Source organism: Channa argus, chromosome 13 (genome assembly GCF_033026475.1).
Source record: "Channa argus isolate prfri chromosome 13, Channa argus male v1.0, whole genome shotgun sequence".
In the NCBI taxonomy this organism is placed as follows: Eukaryota; Metazoa; Chordata; class Actinopteri; order Anabantiformes; family Channidae; genus Channa; species Channa argus.
The window spans coordinates 4,115,241-4,138,721 of record NC_090209.1 but is presented as its reverse complement, the minus strand read 5'-3'; the positions used below and the strand labels follow the sequence as shown (position 1 = coordinate 4,138,721).

General features: G+C 40.8%; 1 protein-coding gene across 2 annotated transcripts in view; it reads right to left on the bottom strand.

Annotated features, from left to right (window-relative positions):
- Nucleotides 1-23,481, bottom strand: part of LOC137139604 (teashirt homolog 2) — a 106,008-nt gene that overhangs the window by 42,200 nt on the left and 40,327 nt on the right. For both annotated transcript variants that reach the window (XM_067527085.1, XM_067527086.1), the window contains exon 3: nucleotides 1,309-1,480. In XM_067527085.1, the coding sequence (XP_067383186.1) occupies nucleotides 1,309-1,315 (7 nt within the window). In that variant the 5' untranslated portion in view covers nucleotides 1,316-1,480. The remainder of the gene's footprint in view (nucleotides 1-1,308; nucleotides 1,481-23,481) is intronic.

The window sequence follows — 23,481 nt, the reverse complement described above, 5'->3', positions numbered from 1 at the left end:
GGATTTAGTTTGGGAAAAGGAACATGTCCATTAACTATTCAATGTCGTGCTGAAGCTCAGTGTAAATGATGCTTCGTCTGCTACTTATTTTCTCTATTTGTGTGGCTTCAAACAGTGAATCATTTCCTTAAAAACTTTTCTTAAAGAGACACAACACATTTAGCTCCTCTGGCCCCTTCCAAATGGTGACAGACAAACCTGACTTTGGGGGCTATTATGTATACTAATATGTATATATTATAACAATGTCATGACGGAAGCTTATAGCATGTTTTAGGTAGAAAGCTGATTATAACATGGCCATTAGTAACTCATTTCTCTACATCATCTTGTTAAATTCCAAACAGTAAGTCTTTACCTAAAAATACTTACTGGAATCAGAGAGGTTTAAATATATTTGCTCAAAAAAACCCTGCAAAACTACATATAATACGATCAACAGTTTACTCGACTAACATTTTAACTCTTAATCTTGTTTGCTAAAAGCAAATTAGTTCATGGATGTAGGTGTTTTAAAGCAAACATAAAAACAGAAATGTTTCCATTTTGCCAGACTTCACACTAACTCTCACTTATGTTTCTAGAGAAATACTTTTTGCTTTACTACAGTTTGTGTCAGAATAAAAATTAGCTTATAACGGACATGATGAATTGTTGAGTTGAAAGTACCCTGCCGTAGTAAAGCTTCTATAAAGCTGAGATATAATTTCGATCCTGCGGTATATTTTTCCCGCCTAAAAACTAATGCCTGCAACCATGGATTTTACATTTATTTGAATTTTTTAAAATATGTTTTACAATGCTGCCTCCAAACACAAAAGTAAAACCTCTCTTTTGCTTTAGAAAGCTCCTTATGACCTAATCAAATATGAAGCTGAAGTGATGGATGACTTCATTTCAGAGAGACAACACCCCTTAGAGATCCAGGCTCGCCCCGCATTACAAATGGCTTCCTGATAATATTCCCTCACCCTATTTTTGTGTCTGTCACTCATTGTGGCAATGATACCGGAGACCTCCTTTGAACTGCACCTGAACCTGTGCGATCAATCACGGCTCAAATCAAGCCCCAGCCATACCTGTCTGACAGCTCCTAACACCCTGTGTGTACACAAAGTGTTAGGGAGCAACGCCAGTGCCCACCGCCATCTCACCTCATCTCTCCGAGAGTGGCCTCGCTCCGCTGCCGCTCACACCTCACTGTATCCTCTCTGTGCATCATCTGCGTCGCCACACCGGCGTGCACTTGTTTTCTGCGTTGGAAAACTTTCCGAACAAGCGCTCGTAGATCTGGAACTTTTTACTTACCGTTCATGCATCAGTGTCGGTGGCAGACCCGCAATGCAGATGGTGGAATTTGTCATCCCGTATGTCTTGATGAGCTCTTCCTCTCTCACATGCTCGCAATTCTCAATACCTGGCTGCCTGAGGATTTTCCGGGCTACAACTTCGACAGATTTCACTTAAGTGTGATCCTCTGCTGTAACAAAATGTGACAAAAACATGTCTTGTTAGTGCTTTTTTTTACATCCACCTGTGGCTTTTCTCTCAGAACAGAAGCAACTATGCAGCACATGTTGAGACAGTAGACAACCGAGCTGTGAAGTTTTACTTGTGTTCTAATGACGAGCTTAAAGTAAACTATATTTATTATTTATAAGGGAAGCAGAGAGCAGATGTCTCCCAAAGCCTAAAATCCAATAAGTGATTATTTTATCTCATATCTAATTGCGAACAAGTGCTGCTCCTCTCACAAGGAGAAAGAAAGAAGCAGAGTTTGTAGATTCTTTAAATGTTTATTTGAGCTTTTACACTCATGTAAGCCGGATTTCCAGTCGGCTCTGACACACAAAATGTGCCCACATTCTTTGGAAGTCACCCAAGGCACTCCTGGTGCGTCGGCAAAATCAACCTTTTATTTATCGTCAACAAAGCAGCTCCAGAAAGTGCCTTTTGAAAGCAGCTCGAGTTTTGACCTCTCCTAATTTTTCGCTTTGAGAGAGTGTGATTCTTCTTCCCAGTCTTTTCCGGACTGTTCGCAGTTGCAGACGCACACAGTTGTTTTTTTGGAGCGACGCTTCGGGTTAACCTTGAAATATTTTATCTCATGCAGTCACTTTTGAAACCTGGGAAAGTACAGGGCAGACATAACAATTTTTACTATCAGGCTGTGTAATGCCAATGTTACACACAAACCACTGAACTCCCGTTTCATTCTTTAAATGTGACTAATGGAGTCAAAGCGTCCAGTATCAGAGCAGATGATGTGGGCCTAGGCAGGGCCTAAATTACATATAAAATAAATCACGGATTTTTGTTGTCGGTAAGAACTTTAGAAGCATAATAATAATAATCAGTTGCAACGCTGCCAGTAGAAACTAAATCATTATAACTTATTCATTGATGGTGCATTACATTTATGTGAGTCAAGTTGGACACATTTTAATACGACCCTACATATCCTATTAATACTGTAAAGACAGTTTAATGTCTTACTGTGAATTACAGATGACATTACTATTTTTAGTGATGAGACTATCCCGTCCTGTCATCTCCTATCCTATGATAAAGACCTGTGAGCGTATGTAAAGTCTGTACCCTCCTTTCTTACAATATAACTATGGTAACTTTAAAGCTGCTATGATCAATATTTTTATATTGACAATTTAAAAAGCCACGATGTGTAATATGAATAATCATCTAGCTTTGCCTTTGCTCTCAGCTTCGCTGATCATTACAATAATATTTAACTCAGTGTTTTGATTTTTCTGGCCCGCAACTTCAATGTTACCATTCAGTGTCCTGTCCAGACAAACCAGCCGGCAGTTTTCATTAAATAAGATCTGTAACTGTATCACATCGTGTCTGTCAGGCACCGAATTGACCACAACGTTAGTGACTGTTTTGCTGGTTTTTTTGTGTGTCCTTTAGCATCTAAAAAGCAGATATGTTTTGCAAAGAGAGAGCGACGAACAAAATGGATCTAAAAGGAGAATCAACACTGGACTTAGCCACCGCATCTTAATAAAGGTAACACAGGTGTGTGTTCATACTTTGTTCTGTTTCCTCCCAATATTCGGAAAACTAATATGGCCTAAAAGTGAAGACCATCTCTCTTTTAGTGTGTGATGTGATTCATTATGACAAAATATGCATTCAGGAACAGGTGATGTTCCACAGATGTTGCATTACTAAATAGATGAACCTGGACTCTTTTGTTTCAGCTATTGGCGTGAGATGGAGGACAATACTGCAATTAAGCTGTTTTTTTTGTTGTTGTTGTTGTTTTTTTTTTTTGTACAGCTCTGACATTTTTAAAACTCATTAACATTTCAAACATAACAAATTGGTTGCATCTGAGCTCATACACTTTAAGCGAAACCCATCTGAAAGTGATAATATTTTAGAAGATACTTGTATTTGTCACTTTAACTTTAGGAATTCAAAATGACTGATTATAAATTTGGTAAATATTAAGTCTCCACTGAGATTTATCAGCGCTTGTTCCCAGGTCAGAACTGTAATTCTTAAAACAATGACAAAGTAATTGCTCATATACTTTTGCCATATAGACATAATCCACAAAAAATGAGTAAATCTCAGTTTTCTGACAAGGCAATAGACTCATCTGACAGAAAGTGATGCGCAAGAGCAAATTGTGTTCAAAGTGAACCCAAACAAGCAGACTTCACAGACCTGCTGGGATTAACCAGCTCTCTGTGCATCTAGAACATTCTGTGGATGTTCACTGGTCATTTATCAATCAGTGCAAAATCTTGACTAAACCTGAGTCTGTTTCCAATGTCATAACAAAGACCCACTTACGTCTCGTGGTGATGTGAGCGGGCCATTTTTTTTCAACAATAGGGATTCTTAGAATCTTCTAGTCACGATAAAAGGAGGACGGTTTAGGAAATCTGAATCTGTCTTTAATCCAAAGATAAAGTTTTGTGCACAATGGACAGCCCGTGATTGAAGTGTGATTTCATTATTTTCAAAGGGGAACAACAACATAAGCATACAGTCAAAAGCAGCTGCTTGATTTAAAGATGTAAATCGTGTAATGCCGGTGAAAATGTACTAAAGCAAAAAAATCAAACAGCTATTAGAAATTCAAAGGATGACTTTAACAAAAAATAAATAAAAATAAATGAATCTTCCACCTGTGTGATTGACAAGCGGTTAAAAATAACATTTTCCAGAGAAGGACTACATTGCACTAGCATAATGATGCAAGCCTAATATTATTCAAGAATAGTGAATAACAACAGCACGCAAGTAATCTGTGATCACACAAACAGCTTTTAGCACATCTTGAAGTGATACCTTGGTTGTGGATCTATGATAAAAAAAATATTGAGATGTTTCTAGAAACAGACTAAACCTAAATGCAAAGGTTTTAAAGGTTTGCAGTGCAACAAATGGTAACGGTTATACATACAATAGCACGTGGTCTCAGCCTCTGATGGAAGAACAGAGTTTTGTTGAAAGTAGGTGAGGTTGAACAAGCTCGTGTGAGTGTTGTTGTTGTCGTTGAAAGCACAGTTAAAGGAGCTTTGTGGGACTCAGCATGTTTGTCCTGAGGGCTGAATGTAACAGATGACAGAGATCATTGGAGCTTTTTTTTTTTTTTTTGCATCAGTCAGAACTTACTCCTTTTCACAATTTTGTAGTGTACAACAGAGACACAGACACCATTGTGATATTGTTGCACTGTTTGTACCTAATGCTGGTAGTTGACAAGTGGGTACTTGTCGCTCTCTTCTTGACAGGTGTTAATACCTCACATTCTTCTTATCCTATTTCATTCTTTTGGTATCTACTTTTGATTCAGCACTGCCACGAGATTTTACGTGTTACACATTGTACCAAGTGAACAATGAAGGGAAAAGCAGTGTGAGTCCCTACACACGGTGTAACAGCAGTGAATGTATAGGTTCACTGTATGTCATGATTCTTAACTTGGTCACAAACTGTGCCAAATTGTACTAGTTTCATTTTTAGCACAATGATATGAATTTTTCTACAATACAGTTTTGGTTGTTGTAGTTTTTCCAGGATTTCATCATATAGTATGTAACTTAAAAAAATGGGAAACGCATCTTATTATGAAGAGGTGCTGTTGATGCCTCCTGTGACCTATATTCACTACACAGCAGTGCAGAGATATTTGCTTCTAAACTATTTTGAGGCCATTCTAACTAATCAGACACTGGATTATTTCTGTTTGATAAAGGTAAATTACGTTTTGCAGCGTTCTTTTGTAGCATAACTTAATAAGGACGACCGTCGGAGGCACTGGGCAGAGTGTAGCAGAGCATGACGGAACAGGGAAGGGGAAAGCTGAGTAGAGTAGAGTGGATGGATTTAGTCTCATGCTAAGGCCAGAAATTTCAGAATGCACCTAAAATGCGCTGTAACCTTTTCAGGGGAACTTAGTTTGACCTTCTCTAAACTTTTGAATGAACGTGTCTGTTCAATGTTTCAGTACTTATTGCGTCACATGCTTTTCTCTAACAAGGTGATTAAGTGCAAAAATCCCAACGTGACTCACGGATCATTTCTGAATGATCACTAAATGTACAGTCCTCTTCATCATGCTGTTCACATTTTGATATTATGAGACCAAGACATCACCTAACAACTGACAAATTATTGAGACATTGACTTTTTTTTTTGCTTTTGGTAAATGGTCTGCACTTATATAGTACATATAATCACTTTACACTTCTTCTCATTCACCTTTTCACACTCACAATCACACATATTCACACACTGATGGGGGAGCTGCTATGAAGCTGGCCAAAACTCACCCGGAGCAGCTAAGTTGGGGTTCAGTGTCTTGGTCAAGGACCCTTGGACACGAGACCGGAGGAGCCGGGGATGGACTGTGGGATTGATGTACGACCGACTCTAGCTCCCATGCCTCTACTTAAATGCTTACTTTCATGATATTTTATTACTGTAGCATGAACGTTTGACATTTTCCATACATTTCATCTGAAAATCAAATAGCCCTAACTTTTTTAGAGTAGTATCCTGCTTCTGAGGACACTAATTTGCTACCAAGCCGTAAACCATTTGTCAAAACTTCCCAGTGACAAATGACAGACATAGTAAGCAACCAGTTGAGAAACAGTGGAGTGGACACATACAATGCATGTTTCCCTTAGGAGCTGATATAGAGCAAAAGTATATGCGAAAATAAATGCATTAAATCAATTTAAAGTAGGTTTCTGTCCTGCATACTTTGTGTTATTCAAGTGAAATGTTGCTTTGTTGATCAGGAGTGTTCTGGAAGTACAGTGTAGCATAAGCTTAGCATATGTTTCTGCTGACATCTTTACTTGAAAACACTGGCGTTTCATGCATGTGCACAAATCCTGTGTGACTACACATTATTCGCTGTAGAACAATGTGAACTAATTAGGAACTGTTATTGTTATAGTTCATCCGGCAGAGATATAATGTACTTGGGGCAGCAGTGGCTCAGTTGGTAGAGTGGCCGCCCACCGACCATAGGGTCGGAGGTTCGTGCCCCGCTCGCACCCCTGGGCAAGACACTGAACCCCCAACAGCCCATCCCCATCCCCAGCCGTACAGTTCCTGTCTCGAACCCGGTAGAAATTGGGGAGGGTTGCGTCAGGAAGGGCATCCGGCTCAAAACTGTGCCAAATCAACATGCGGACAAATGATCCGCTGTGGCGACCCTGAACTCACCGGATAAGCCGAAAGGACAAAAAATAAAAAATAAAAAGAGGTATAATGTAATTATTTGCTGCACATTTATTTATTGTGGCAAAATCCTTTTCTTGTCTGTCAAATCAAATTATAGCAATAAAGGCAAAACAAAGGAAAATTCTGAAAATTCACATTAATACTGTAGTAGCAGTTTTGCTTGTGCCAGGGGTTAAAAACAATGTGTTGCCCTAGATGCAAGGTTAACCCAAACACAACTAATTTGAAAAGCTTCTCATGTCTGCAGGAAAAGGAGTCTAAGCTGTCAGTCACTCTGCAAAATAAGTACAGTATAGGGGGCATGAGGGGAAGGAACCAAAACCAAATAACACCCATGCAAACAATCATTCTAACATTGCTGCTTGACCTATTTCCTCTCATGTAATATATCGTTAAAGCAGCCTTGTGAAATGGCTTAATTATTCATGCTTGATTTCAAAATGAAGAGCTTTGAGAACATGGCTCCACAGGAGGATTGACACACGCAACGGTGCGCTTACAAGCACACACACACACACACAAAGGCGCGCTGGGGCCCGGATTGTTCAAAAACACACACACGCGCGCGCGCACACGCACACCCTTGACTGACTTCATCCACTGTTTTGTGCACAGAACATTAAAGCAAGAGTGAAGATAAATGCCCTGTCAGCACCTTTAATGATTTATTTCAAACATTTCACTTGATCCAATAAGGTTACAATCTATGGCAGGTAATTGTTTATACAGAAATAGAGGGCATTTGGTTTGTTTTATTGAGCATTGAGCAGAGTGAATGCACTCACCTTACAAATGGATGAACTGCCACAAACATCAATTTGCTCTTTTAGTCCACATTCTGTACTTGCAGCTCTCGTCGCACATGTTACCACACTGTGCAGTCTTCAGCATTCTGACTATCTTCTAAAGTTTTTTTTGTTTTGTTTTTTCATTCTGCTTTTTAAGACTGTGAGGCCTGTCTGTCCATATGGATGAGTGTGCGTGTGGGTATCCGATTCGCCGCACGCTATTTTTTGCCTAACCCAGCAAGCACGTGCGTGTGCTGCAGTTAGGTAAGGCATCAGAGCAGCCTGTCACTTGTCCCTTGGTATTGCTTTAGTCTGCGTCGACAGTGTGTCCACCCTGGGTTTGTCAGTGTCTATTCAGACCTGACCTGTCTTGTTCAGCACATGGCAGAGGATGCTGATGGACATTTCCAGTTCTCCTTCTCAGTGTCCATCACCCGGTGCTGGATGCATCCCTGACGCATCTTAGTTTGAGCTCCTGAAATTTGTTGACAGTTGCAGAGGGTGGTCTGCAGTTCTGCCACCCTCAATTACGGGAGATGTGATCTGATTTTGACTTGAGGGATGTAGGTTGCCTGCTGTGCATAAATGCTCAATTGTGGTCGATCGATAGCTTGCTAATAGGTTTTGAAAATTGAAAACAATGCAAATAGAAAAGACGCGTAAACCCTGCTGAGGGATTTTTGAAATACAAACCCAAAAGGCTAAGTGAAGGTGGGGTAAGTGACATCATTTACTTATTTATTTTCAGCCCTGGTGGATTACAGTCATTCATCCTCTTTCATGTTCGTTGCTTTGCTGCCAGTCAATCTTGTGTTTGTTGTCTTAATTTCCTGCGAGTCGCTGATGAAAAAGAAGGAGTATTTAATTAGCACTTCCCTTAGTTCTGCTGAAACACTTAGTGTGTTTTTATAGGACCAGGAGCAGAGCTCAAGTCTGTTTCTAATGGAGATGGAGGCAATCAGATAACCAACATTGCCACCCATGCTCTCTTTTCCTCTTCCTTGAAGAGGACAACTTCAGCTTTTAATAAACATGTAATAAGAAGGAAAACAGCTGGTAGCTGCATCACAGATGGTGCCGTTCTTGGCATCTCCAAGGAAGGGACCACACATACAGATGGCTCATTATTCCAGCATTTGGTTATGCATATTGCACAAAATTTTATTCCAATGCTTAACAACCAATATAAGCAATACAGGTGTTACTATTTTTCTCGAGGCTCCCGCTTTGCAAAGTAAGCAGTCGCGGTCTAGTTTTGGTCATATCTTATCGCTCACACAAGCCTCAAACATCTACTTCCCCCCCCTATCAATATTTCAGCGCTGTCTGTGTTTGCGAGGAGTGTCGTGTTAATCTGCACTAAGGTGTGATTCATGACTAAACCAGCTGTCAGTCTCCCCCCCCCCCCAGACTGCAGCTCTGCTTTTAAAGTGCACCTTTGTGTCATTAAGGTAACGGCCCGCAAATACCTCGGCGGGTCGTTGATTAAGACGGAGGGAGCGTTATCGATCACAAAGCAACGGCGAAAACAAGTCGGCACAGGCGGCCGAGTGCAAGGCCAAAACACATCAGCATGCAACCTTGACCTCTGTGAAATTCTTCAGCCCTGCTCTTTCATCTTAACTTACCAAAGTCCTACTGTAGGCTGCCTATCTGCATATTTCTGAACTCGAGTGTCCTCTGCGTATTATTTATATTCGCTCAAACAGAAAATGTCACTGGTAAAAAAAAAAAATAATTTGAATGAAAACAAGGCAAAGGATTGAGTCCCACGGGAGAAATGTGTTCTTGGTTGAGTCTTTTTTTAGGTTGACTGTTTTAAATTACAGATGCTGTCTAATTGGCTACGGTCAAATAAAACCCGCCTAATGAGGCATTGCAATCATTTGCTTATTTCCTTTCAAGTCGTTTCCCTTTGTATCTCAGAGCAAAAGTCTGCTCTTGTGCTCGCCGCAGTTCCAGGCAGGGTATTCTTAGTCAAAGGACTATTATGCCTCAGATGAACATGTAAATATATATATTTTTCTTTTTTTTTTTCCCGGCAACAGAACAGTTGAAACTGTGAATTTACTCATTAGTCGTATGAATAGTATAAACAACAAACACCAAACTAACTTTTTATTTCACCTTCTGGATTATTCTGATGACCACTAGCAGGTTTTTAAAGTGAAGATGGCAAAAATAAATAAATAAATAAAAAGCCTGCATCTCACTTCCCACATCAATATTATATGATGAACTTAGTGTGGACTTCTCCTTTAATGTGATGATTAAGTGTGCTAATCACAAGTGAGAGCGAGACGTAGACACTTTATTCCATCCGTCTACATATGTGTGTCTGTGTCCTGAAACATCAGAGGGATATTCTTTCAGACCTCCTCACACTTGACACTCCATGTATGCTGGAGCTGTCCTGTCCAATTTATAACAGGAGTCAATGTGACCTTTATCCTGGCAATGACTATAATGTACTTTAGCACATGTCAGTCTCAGGTCAGGATCACCCCCTGTGTCATATGTTTTGTCTTGCATGTTTTACAGTCACTAGAGTCATACGACTGTGCTCCTGTGTTGCAGCCTATTTAACTTTAAGGGGAATTTAAAGTAAAATCGCCCGAAATCATGCTTTAAACATAGAGAACTACATTGTATTATATTGTACCTTCCGAGACATTTATTGCAAGCATGTTGTAATTGAAGATAATTACACAGTTCTAACCAGTCCAAACCTCGATTTACTGCTACTGTGTTTCTGTTGCACTCTCCTCTAGTCTGCAGCGAAATGCAGGAAACAATGAAGCCAAACGATTTAACGTGCTTAAAAGCATAGGTAGGCTGCACAAAATAACTGTCACATGTTTTTGGCTCTAATTTCCCCCCTCATACTCATCTTATTGCTCATCAGCTAAGTTGTCAGGTCTGCTACGTCCCTTTGATGGCATCACTGACAATTAGCAAGACGATGCCACACAAAACCATCTGGACAGGCACATCTCTCGTTGCTGAGGGAGACAGTTTCTGGTGTGACAAAAATAAATCTCAAGGTCAGTCGCTGTCATTTTTTAAAAGTATCAGATTTCTTCAGAGGTAGATTTACGGGATTGGATTTATTTTGAGAAGACTTACTGGCTAATGAAGAGGTGTCTTAGAGACTGTTAAGTGGAGATGAGAAATTGAATCAGCAAAGTGTGCTACTGCTAAATGTTTGTACTGTGTAATACAGCGATAATGTCAAAAGAAGGTAAAAGTCAAGGTGATACAACAATACTGTATTGTTTGGATGTTTTTTACCTACATCCTACAACCTGATGTTGGCTGCTTTACTGACATTGAACCGTCATGTCATCTGTCTTTTACTCTAAACTGTGAGAGAAAAAAAAAACAATCAATTATCAAGAGGGGCAGGAAATTGACTTCCCCCTCCCCATTCACAACAAATGTTCTACATAAATATGTGATATGTGTATCAAAGCTGAAATGCCTGGCCAATGAAAGGCAGACTAAATTTACCTTTGTTAAGGCCCAGTCACACCCGCAGAGAAACTTTGTGGTACAGTCAATTAATTCCACTGGGATCACAACAATAAGTGATTGAACTTGCACGGTGGAGTCAAACCGAGCAATTTATTCGGTAAACTCTGACAAACATATTTGTACTGTGGACAACTAACGTGCTGTTCTGACGGCGCTGATCTTTGGGGGAACAGAGGACCACATGGTCGAAAATGAAAGGAAGGAATCTTAACTTGTGAAGTCAGTTTTCCTGCATCCCCTTGTAGGAGCCTATCCCAGCTTGCATAGAGCCAAAGCCAGGGTCCACCCTGGACAGATAACCAGTGTATGTCCAGGCCAACATCCAGTACACAGACTGGAAACAGGACAACATGCAAACTTCATACTCCATATATAAAAGCCACGGTCAGCCAGGAACGCAAACCTACAATCTCATAGCTGCGAGGCGGCAGTGCTAACCACTCTACCACTGTGCTGAAGATGAAATGAGATCAACAACCTCTGAGATGAAATTGACCATTTTACCCAGTTAAGCAGCACAGCCAACATGCTGCCTAACTGTCGGATAATGCTATCAGCCAGTTAGCTTAGCAAGATTTGTCCTCATCACTGGCTCATTATTGTTCGAAACACTCGAACTCTAATGGTAAACTCTCTATAATCCTAAAGTCACCGCCAGGATTTAACTAAGCAAATAGATAAAAGGCTTCCACTGGATAATTGCTGCAGTGGTTAATGCATCTCTGCTAGTAACAAGTTATTCACTCCTGAATATCTAACTACCTTAATAAATAAAATGACCACGTTTTTCCATCACTCGACGTTTTACTTCCTGGTGGCGAGGGCAAATTTCATGATGAAAGTGAACGGTTTGGGAAGCCTGAGACATCATTTTTACACGTGGATTGCCCCCCCCCCCCCCCGAGCCCGTGGAGATGTGCTGGAGAAGACTATGCAGTGCATTCCGTAATCATTCCGAATGTAATCTGTAACCAATGCTAAAGGTGGTCCAACAAAATTAGAAACATAAGTGCCCAATATGCAACTAAATCTTCTTGAATAATAAATACCACTTTAAACTCCAAATACTCATAAAACCAAAAATAATAGCCAGTTGGGGGAGATAAAAATGCATCCCTTGCAAAGATAATCTGCCTTGTTAATAGACTGCTACAAGTCACATAACACATAAATATCATTGTCTATATTTAAAAAAAAAAACAGATGAAAAAAAATCATTTTAGCCACAAATGTGATCAGTTCTTCTCGTACAATAAAGACTTATAATCATAAGCAAGGTACCTTCTTACGGGGCACTGGCCACCCGTGGCTCACCTCTGGCCACACCACTGCTGTTAGGACCTACAAGTTGCCATGATGTCACCAAATTTGAGGCACTACATACGTTCTTAAGCAGAAAAGTGCAGATAAGTTCTACCGTGCCTGTTTTCTTGTATGTAGAATCAGAACGTAGTCATTTGGGCATTTAAAAAAAATGGCCTTGGATGCTTTTTGGTTTGTTGTCCTGACAAAGAGACAATGGAGACCATAAGCATTAACATGACCTAAAATCATTCTCCATTCATTTTGACTTGCTTTATATTTGCCGTCTAATTCGATCAAGGTTCCAGGGGCGAATGGATCATTAAACAGAAACTGGAACATAATGTCATTGTTTTGAAGAGTACGTTCGATGTAAGCACTACACCTGCAACAGTAACTTATCCACAGCCCTTCCATGGTGTGGTCCCATGATGCTTCTCTGCTTGTGTGTCCATACATCATGTTTGTGCGGGCTGCACTACAGCAGATCCCCTACAGAATAGACTCCAGAGTGTCATCCACACAGAGTTAGAGTTATCTCTCACCACTGGCTGACCGTGGCATTATTCCGATGGGGACTGTTTGACTAATAAGCATTTTCGCTTCACGAGTGCTGGCTGTAGTCAATGCTGCTGCTCTGGATATACACACACTGTATAGAGGACACCTTGAATTGGTAAAAGAAAGGTGGCCAACACTAATAAAAGCACCCACTGGTCCGGAAAACACACTGATTTCATTACAGAAATCATATAATGGTCGTAAACACAATAACAAAGTTGCACTTTTGGCTCAGAGAATTTGCAGCGTACGTAGAACAGAAGCAGATACATTTTTTGTGTGTGTGTGTGTAAAAGTTACACTTGAGTGCGTAATATGTATCCTCTTGTTTGATTTCAATATTACAAAACAATTACGGAGGTAAACAAAAACTTTAGTGAGCGGACGCCGAAGTTTAAGAAGTGTAGCGCTTGGTTTTAAATGCACTGTGCCATAAAAGAAGCCCAGGCTCAACACCTAGTCCACACTTCAGCGGGTCAGAGTCAATGATCCAGCTACACCTGCTGCGATTCCTCTCTGCTTACTGATGCCAGTTTACCACGAAGTAATACAAAAGAAAATGTGCAAAATGTTGCAGATGTTACATAAATATGAAACAGTACATTTGCTTTGGGATATTCTCGAGTATGTGTATTAAATAACCAAAGTACTTGCATATCTGAGGTTATGTATTGTTTAATCATCAGTGTAGTGCAACACACACATACCATAGCAATTATATAGTAAAGACTGCAACCTGCGATGAAATTGACTGACTCTCCGTGGTCGGAGCTGAATGTGAGCAGGAAAGCAGCAAAAGTACCTCATTGACCCTCTCAGTGTTGCTACCTATTTTCAAAAAAAGCATTTCGGCTTTAAGATGCTACCTGAGTGTTTACCTCTCACGCACAGTTAAAAAATGCACATCGCAAAATGACCTCTTTCTCTCTGCTCGGTTTGTGGAACTGAGCAGTCACAGAAATACTTGCAAATTTGTTTTCGCTCTATATTAATATTTATGTCGGCGCTACAAAATAATATTTGTTGCAGCCACAAAAACAAATTCACAGCACTCAGCAAATTTGATCCTGATAAGCAAATCTAACCCCCCTGGATTCCGACTTTTGTGCAGCTGAAGATTTGCTGTGCAGGTCCGGGTTGGAGCCTCAGTGAGGGGGCTGGCCATCACCTCGGCGAACCACCCTGACGACGGCTTCCTCTGCTGTTTAGACTTCCAGCCGAAAGCCTCCCAGCACTGGGACTCAGTCCATGGAGGTTTACGCCATCAGATGGTGCATAGCCTCCCGCAGTTCTCTCACGGTGGGGCTTTGGTAGAAGTTCAGCACACATGAGACACTATCATTTGAAAAACATCTGTCACTCTGACAAATAATAAGTGCACAGGGCCTCTAGGGAAAAGGGAAGTGCAAGCTCCATATTTTATTTCTTTCTGTATAACACTGTGACTGACTGTTTGTGTGTGTGAGGTGAACTGTACTTATATCTAATGCAATGCGTGTTCACACTGACAATTGACATTTTAAGGGCATTACCCTTGACAAGGCGACCTGGACAAATGAAAGGAAAAGGCAGAATGATTTATCAGGGGAGAGGGGCTGACGAAACATTTCGGATTTACATTTTTTTCAGGGCTGTCTGGAATGAATCCTGAAGACGCACACCACACCTCTGCTTAAGGCTGTGTGAGCCGTCTGCACAATAGCCTTATGACCCGAGTACAGGTAGGGCTATATCTCCCCAAGGTGCTTGCAAAGCCATAACAACGGTTGTACTGCTCTCCTTTTCTAATTCTGCCAGTTCCTCCTGGCTTAATTGAGAATTTGAACAAACAAATTAATCATTGCAGCCCATAAAAATGACAGGATTCATGCAGTAGCATTCTTCATTCTCTCTAATTTGTTGTGTGTTGTCGTCCCCCACCCCTCTTCTTGTGCCGTTTCACAAACCCCCACAGCATTTTTTGTGCTGAATCCGCTAGTTTACCAGCTTATGAAAATTACAAATACTTGTCAAGGTTAACGAGTTAATATTCTCATTCAATATTTATTTTATGGGCGAAAGAAAGCGTCTCCCTTCAGCGCGTCCTCTTCCAGAGCGAGGATGGGTTTGTTAATCAAAATGACAAGGACAGTGTCCTTTTGATAATCCCCTGAATCATCGAGAATAAAAAATGAACTTTATTAATCAGCGGCCTCTGATTAATTGTCATGAAGTGTTGCTCATCCATTTCCCCTGCATTTCCGTAATTTTCACAGAAGCCTAACAATCTCCCCAATGATTTGAAGCCTTTTGAGCTGGCGTTGCATTCAGCAGCGCCGCAATAAATAGCTGGATTGCACACTCTTTCTTTCTGGATGAGCGTGTGCATAGCAAACCTCTACAATAACACAATGCTTATTTACCCTCACTGCTTACAGCATGAGTTTTTTTTTTTTTTTTTATATATATAACTTCGTTTCTGCTCTCCGAGTTTGCATTTTTAAAACGGCTTTGTCCAGAAATGTCAATACTGACACTATCATCAGTTTAGTAGCAGCCATCAGTCCACCTTTATGTTTGCCTCCTGCATCAATACGGCCCCACTCCCCTCCAGATGGAAACAGCAGTGCAGTTAAACAAGTTTACAGTTAGTGAATTAAATCTTGTTACACATTCTCGACGAAGTAACGAGTCAGTGTAAAACCTCTGTCTACTGCATACATTGGTGGTGTTTATGAATTGAGTGGCTGGTGCAAGGTTGGAAATCTAAGGTGTGGTGCTCATTTGCTCTGAGGTGTCCATGGAATAGATTTAGCGCTGACTCATTTGATGAAAGAAAAATCGTGCACAAAATGGTGTCATGAGTCTGCCTCATGGAAAAAGCACAGAAAACCAAGGTTAAAATTATATTTAAATATAGTCTGGCTAGCTGTGGCCTGCTGCCATCATCTACTCCTCGTATCAAACGTTTTGCACATTTCATATAAAGTCACACAACAAGATTCTGAATGCCAGATGAATTCAAAATCGAACCCAAATAGGTCAATTCAAATGTATCTGCCTAACACACACACACACACACACACACACACACACACACACACACACACACACAATAAACCCAGGCAGTACAGGTGTCATAGAAAACATACACTGTGGCACATTTCTTCAGGAAGAGTAGTTTAAAGTTGGTCCCTAGATGTGTTGTTAGAAGTTGCCAACACTTCTCCGCACACAGGAACGTCATATGACCACATACTCCACTTGCTCCACTGATTGGTCATCTCCTCATTAGGGTCACAGGTAAAAAGCAAACTGCACACAGACTAGGTAGAGAAAAGGAATTCGTGCTCACACAAGTTGACTTTGCGACCGCCTTTAGATTAATCATCCACAACTAAGCACAATATCCAAATGTTGTGAAAGTTTCAAATCAAAAGGGCGTCTCTCTTGTTCTTTCTGTCTTACTCCTCAAAGAGTATAATTATGGTGGGGGGGGGATGGATGAAGGGAGGATATTTCATACGATGCACATTAATCAGCAGCCATCTATTCCACCATATTTACCTACAGTGCAGTTAAAGTTAATATTTTTACATTCAGCTCAATATTTAAAAGTCCGGGCTCTGGGGAATTATACATTTAACGAGTGGACGCTGTGAATTCCAGCCTGTTCAACAGATTTAAGGAGGCTGGGTGGCTCACATGCAATTAATTGTGGAGGTGTTTTATCCATTAGAATGAATAATTTAAAGGGAGTGTTAATAGGTATCCCAGACTTGGCCAAAGGAACGGTGACAAAGTGTTGTTGAAAGACGTTTCATTACTTTCCCTCTGATGCTGCTCTTCATTTGTTCTCCTGTGTCTTTTTTTGGGGGGGGGGTCAGCATAGTCACAATTGAAACTAGAAACACAGCAATGGTGATGATAAAATAACAGTTATCATTATTCCAATCATTGTTAGACAGGGACATCAAAAGAAACAGTATCTGATCATTAGATATGAGCCGTTTAAAAAAGTGGATTGTGGCTCAGTGACAGAAATACTATAAAGAAAAAAAGCTGCACAAGGCTAGAAGTTAAACTTTTCCCATAAATAAAAGTGCACCCCCAACCCCCCCCCAGTCAAGTTACTATTGAGAAATCCGGTTCATGTAACATAAATTGCTATGGGAAGGGGCATTAGAGCCATAACCCATAATTTTTTCGTCCACATAGATGTTAACAACACCTCCATTAATAACTGAAGTTTTATTCATAGATTAAACATTGGTGGAGTCTAATTTAAATAGATACTTTGCAGCAGTTTTCCCAACAACACAAACCCTTACTAGTGTTTAATACATATAAAAATATAAATTGTTACTTATCTAGTTGAGTTATAAGTGACGGAAAGTCTATTATACACGTAAAAGTTTTGCTCCTAATAACGAATGGATCAACTCTTCTAAAAAAGTGGAAGTTGGCTTGAATTTCTATTTTAACATATTAATCAACAGCTCCTCTTGAAGGCAACATTAAACTGGTGATGTCTGAGAATATGATCTTAGTTCAACTTTGACTGATTCCTTCTGTGCCTGTGTTCGTGTCTCCTCTGGTGGGAAACAATGTGAACTTCAATGACTCCCACATGCGCAGAGGGATGACATCAGAAAGAAGTCGTCTCTGTCAGATGCAATAAAGGGACGTCCACAAGTGCATAGTTCCCCATCCTTCACACGCTGTGTACACCCAACCCGCAACATAAATTAGCTATGGCGACTAGTCTCTCCTCAACAATCATCCGAGACAAGGACATTTAGAGACAAAAAGAAAAAGCGCTGAGGGCGTGTTGCAAGCCAGGTTTCCCTAAAATTTAAACAATAAATTCAGATGAGATACTGCAAAATTCACTTTCTGACAGTATCCTTTCTCCATTCTGTAATGTGTGTCTGTTAATTTTTCACAAAAGGATTCACAAATACATGAGTTCTTTTGTACACTTTCCTCAGATGGAGATCTATGGCACTGTGAACAAAAGACACTCCCTCAATGACAAGTGCCAAGTACATCAGCCAGTCCTCCTTTTCAAGTAATTCCAACCCTGGCTATTCAGGGTTTGCCCTGTGGCGAGACCGAGCACTTCGTTCTCCAGAAATAGCCATAGCTCATCTTTCACAAGGACTCAGGTCGCCTTATCACAGGGAGAGACATTCATTTGAATTTCTGTCTCTTCAATATGCCTGGCAATCATGATGCCTGGTTAATATTGAAGTTTTGGGGGAGCGCTTGCTGTTGCTCTGTCCCTCCCCGGGCCCAGTGGCAGGCACAAAGAAGTCTTAACTTGACATGAAATATCTTATCGCATGGCTTTATCTGCCAGACGGTCGCACCTCAGCAGCTTTCCACCTCGGAGAAATCCTGATCCTCCACTGACTCAATAATTTGTCTTAACAAATACATTTTTCAATGGCTATACTCAAGTGCTGCGCGCTGAAAGTGAAATAATTTGATTTTGCTGGCTAAAAACAAAGACTTGGTTTGATTTGCCGGCTTTGTATTTATTTATTGTCCACAGTACCTCTTGAAATCTGAATTTCCTTTTGTTCCCTGTTCACAGCAGAGTAGCAAAACTGGCTTACCACATCTAATTAACACCCAAACACACCTTGACAACTTTTGCATGACACTCACTCAGCTAAAATCTTTTTAGAATAACAACTGAAAAAAAAAAAACACACTTCAACTGAAAAGAGAGGCATTTTACTTGATAAATTTAAGATAAAAGACGTGGCAGTCATTTTCTCCCATGACATATTTGTTCTTTAACAACAAATCAATGGCTGTGAAAGCTTGGCACCTGAATACAGAACAATGGGGAGATGAAGCGAAGATTGTCTTCATTAGGCACATTAATATTCATAGAAAGTAGAAAATCTGACACCACGGAGGACTTGGTAACCTTTTCTCATATTAGATTTTTTTTTCAACTTCTTAACACAATTAAAGTCCAGCAATGACTTAATTAATGCGGCTTTCTGTCAGGCGCTTTAAAGAACTGTCAATTTGGCCCGGGTCTGCCTGTCAGCGGGGAAGAAAGACAGTCATCCCACTCTTACAGGAGACAGTCGGAATCACAGTGCCGGATAAAGTCACATTCTCAGACACCTTGCCAAATTGATTCTTTTAAGGGTTTTCTTGCAGATTACCATTTCTTTCCTCCTGTCTCTTATTCTGCACGAGTGTCAAATCTGAGAGGAAATCTAAATTCAGTTTTAGGTTCTGGCTATTACCATCCTCTGCTATTGTGCCCGTTGTTGCTGATACCCTGTTAAATTATGATTTGAATGAAACAGTTCTCGGGGCAAGCCGGTGTCCTCGGAGCCCCCCCCGAATCAATTACCGCGATTCGTGGAACATTGCGACGATGGTTAGAGCGTGTTGCCCTCTTGGTTACGAAGGTTACCGAATCAACAACATTAGCTCAATTGTTCGTTTGCGTGAAGCTACTGCACATTTTTACTCTCGTTACGCATATTCTCTACATGCCCTTATGACAAACAGATCAGTAATACGTCATTTGGACTGTGCTGCAAGTTTCTTGGTTAATCAGCCCTATAGTGCGTTTGAGAGAGAGAGATTGCTAAAGCTGTGCAGATCGAGGCTGGTGCATTTCCTATTTTTTTTATTTTTTTTTTCCTTTCCTCCAAGTGGGAAGCCACAGGCTGTCCAAACAAGATGACAGTGCAAATGGCTGCTTCTAATGACTGATTCTCCTCTTGCCTGGGTTTTGATCAAAAATAGCTTCTTCTCTTCTCTCCCTCTGAAATGGCAGCGACCAAAATTGAGGTAATGGCCCTTACTTTAGAGGCTGACACAGCAGCAGGATTTGTTATCACTTTGACTGAGATCAGTCTCACTTTATAACAAGTGAGCCGAGATATTCCAGAAGTACTGAATTGTTACTGAAGTACTTGGTACCAGAAGCAAAACACAATTATATATGCACAGTTTTGTTTCCATTTTGCACAATTCTATTGTATGAAACCCCTCCTAGCCTCTACTGAATGTAATTGTGAATGGTGTGAATTTAATATGGAGAGAGGAATGCAGTCAAAATCGGATCTTAACATTTATTTTCTCATCTATCCACTAGGTGCAACCGGGGGGGAAATACATACACTGCCATTCTCTGTATTAATGAACCAATACCTGTGATCATTCTGCAGGAGGTGTAACTGGCTTGGCAGGTGTGCTGCCACTGGGAAACAGATTAAAATAGTCAGGGTTCCTTTCAAGGCTTGTACGGAAAACAATGGAGGCTTCACAAGGTAATCATGCCATTATATGAGACGGAGGGACTAATTGGAATTATACTAGAACAGGCAGGGAGCTCATTAAAACCTTGAGCACTACCTCATGATAAACAGTCACTTTAAGGGCTGGCACTAATATGATGAGGCAAAGTCTTTATTTCTCACTTTCCAATGAACACATCTGATGTTTAAGCTCCTTATACTCACTCAGCAGGTATCATGTGGAATGTAAGACTCCTTAATTGCCACTGGAAATTAGTCACATGGTTATATAGAGAGCTGTTGTCATCAGGCAGAAACACAGAGTGAGATCACTTTAGGCTTGTATAATTTGGAGTTTCTGTATTATAATCCTACTGTGCTTTTCATATTCCATATTAGACTCTGTATTTTGTCAGCTGCTCTTCAACGTGCATTTTATTATTACAAATCAAACCGTGCGTTAATGTATTAATTGTTAAACTTTGCTCGTTAAAACCCTATAAAACCTCGCCAATACAATATCATAATAACACAGCGAGCTGGTTATGGACTCTGACAACCTGTGATTAAAATCAAACTCATTTTGCTTGATGAGAAATTGGCTTTACCCAAAATAACTTTATATCCCCCTGCTTCCCAACCACAGTTCATTAGCTCCATCTTTCTCCAGTAGGATTCTTTGTGCCATTTTGACTGTATTCAAATCTCTTTAATGCCATCTCATGTTTAAAGACTGGCCATAAATCCCATATCAGTTCTTAATGACCACTGCCGGCCAGCCGGTAATATGTCATTGTTCGCAGGCGATCACCCAGCGGGGAATAGACCATGCCAGTCTTTGTAATTGCACACCCAGAAAGATTTATACTGCCATTATGCACACCCATAAGAAATAATTCAAACATATCATTGAAAAAAAAAAAACAGCCTGCACATTGCTGATCCCCAAATATCCACTGAGCATCTAGCTGGTAGAATATTCTACTGCCTCTGCTAGCATGACTTTACTGTCTCATAGTAAAGATGTCTTCAACGCTCATATTCCGTATGTCTATTTATTAGCGACACTGTTTCTCCTTCTGCAGGCTTCTTTGGCAGAGTATGCAAAAGCTGTACAGGAAAATGCAAGATGTCACATAACTGCTAGAGCACTACAGTGGCTAAGTGGCTGCAATATCCCTCGCACATCAATCAGCTGGCGCAGTATGCATCTTAAACACACTCCTCCATGTACACTCCTCGTCCCCCCCCTCCCTAAACGCCCTCAATCCTTGGATGGCTCGGAGATGTGGTGATTGAAGACACAGTTAGCTGAACTCCCCAAGTGTGCCGCTGCAGCTTCGTCGTGTCCTCTCGCCTCGAGAGGGGAGGCAGGTGTAAGGCTGACGCAGGTTTGATCACCTTGGTGAATGTGGACCTCAGTGGCTTCTCTGCGTCTGCAGGGAGGACAACAGCGGCCGACTGCAAAAGGGGGTGTTTGAGTCGAGCTAATGAATTGCCTGGTTGAACAGAATTGCATCATGCTTGTTTTCTTTAAAAGGATTTGACAGGTGCTCAAATATGCTGGTTGACGTTATAATTTAAAGTACGACAGCGCATGAGGGAACAGATAGAAAATGTAACGGTAGATTGATATAATGTTAGGTTGCACCAAGACATACGGCACGTTCATTCATTAGCTCTACGCTAGTGCAATACTTGATATACTTTACAAATCAAAGGAAATCTGCATCTATTAACACAGGAACGATGTTGGCCTGAATTTGTTCTCTTTGTCCCTGGTTAGAGGGATGGAGAGACAGAGGGGAAGTTGAAGTGCCCTGGTGAAGTCAGCCATCAAAAGCAGGCCAGTCATGCAGACTCCTGTTTCAGAGTCTACTGAGACCGCTCCCAGGGACTCTTTGTTCCTTTTCAAACCAGACTGCTGCTGTCTCCGCGCTCAGGGGGGCTCACTCACCAGTGACAGCCACAGTCAGATCATACCCCCACAATCAAATACAATTTTATTAGATCTGTCTTGCAGGGCAGCACTCCACTGCAAAAACATGTTTTGTTCTCTTTAACCTATTCCACCGGGGACACAAACCAACAGTGACACTGTCATTTGTGAGCATTGCAGTATGACTCCCTTGTGGTACAAATGTCAGATTATACCGTGCAGTACTAGTTATCCTCCCTAAATATAGCCTCTCTGGTATCGTAGCCTGTCGCAAGAAATTCATGGCTTCACACACATGGCCTTTAGTGGAACCCCAGACACTGTCACAAGCCTTAAGAAGTCGCCAGGATGAGACTAATTGTAAATTCATATCTGTCTGCAAACTCTGCTTGTAATTCTGAGAAGAGAGGCACCTGCCCCCAGCTTGATCCTTGCTCGTAACGTGTGATGTGCACTTTTCGGGCCTCATACATATCATAAAATTGATTTCCACATACAATTGACATCTCTTCGTATGGTGGCATTTAGGTGTGTGTGTGAATTGGATTTAAATAGCCACATATATATGAAGGTATTATGTTTTGATACTGGTCTCTTGGACCATTTTCCTACTCTTTGATGTTTTAAATAACCAGGCTTAACCAAGTCCGTGAAAACTTTTGTTACTGCACGTTAATTTTTTTGCCTAAGTTGGACCAGGTTTGCTTACTTCACATTTCGGTTTATTCATTCAGTCAGTCAGTCTTATTGGTTTGATCAGTAAGACCTTTGCAATGTGACATACTTACCGGGAACTACTCAGTTACAGTACGATAACTTTTTCAAATGCTTTTCTGGTAGAAATAGGCTCCAAAACCCGTGAAGTCAGACTCATTGAGCAGCACTGGCAGCAGTGTGGTGATATATACACGCTTAGACAAGTTGCTGCCCTGCGTCTTTAACAGATGTAATGTATTGCTCCTCCAGTAGGGGCCAGTACAGTCACTTCTCATTGGACAGGTGACGTGTCCATCCAGTAGCAATGAAAATAGCTATGGAAAATTGCTACAGCAAAAATGCTGCTGCCAAAAGTAAAAGTGAGGCTGAATAAATCCTAAAGGTGCTATGAATAAAATGACGAAGTTATGTGGTGTGTGTCATTTATGGAAGGGTCAACATTTCCTCGTTTAACATATATTTATAGCCCCGATCCTCACTGCCTGCTATTGCCATTTAGCGCCTTACTAACACTGGAAATAGTTTCTATAAAAAACCTTCAGAACAGTGTGGGAGTACAGTATTTGCAGTGGTGCCCCTGTGAGACAGCTTACGCTGTTACAAAAGTTTTGCGGTTTGCTACAAAGGTGTGCATCAAACTTAACTT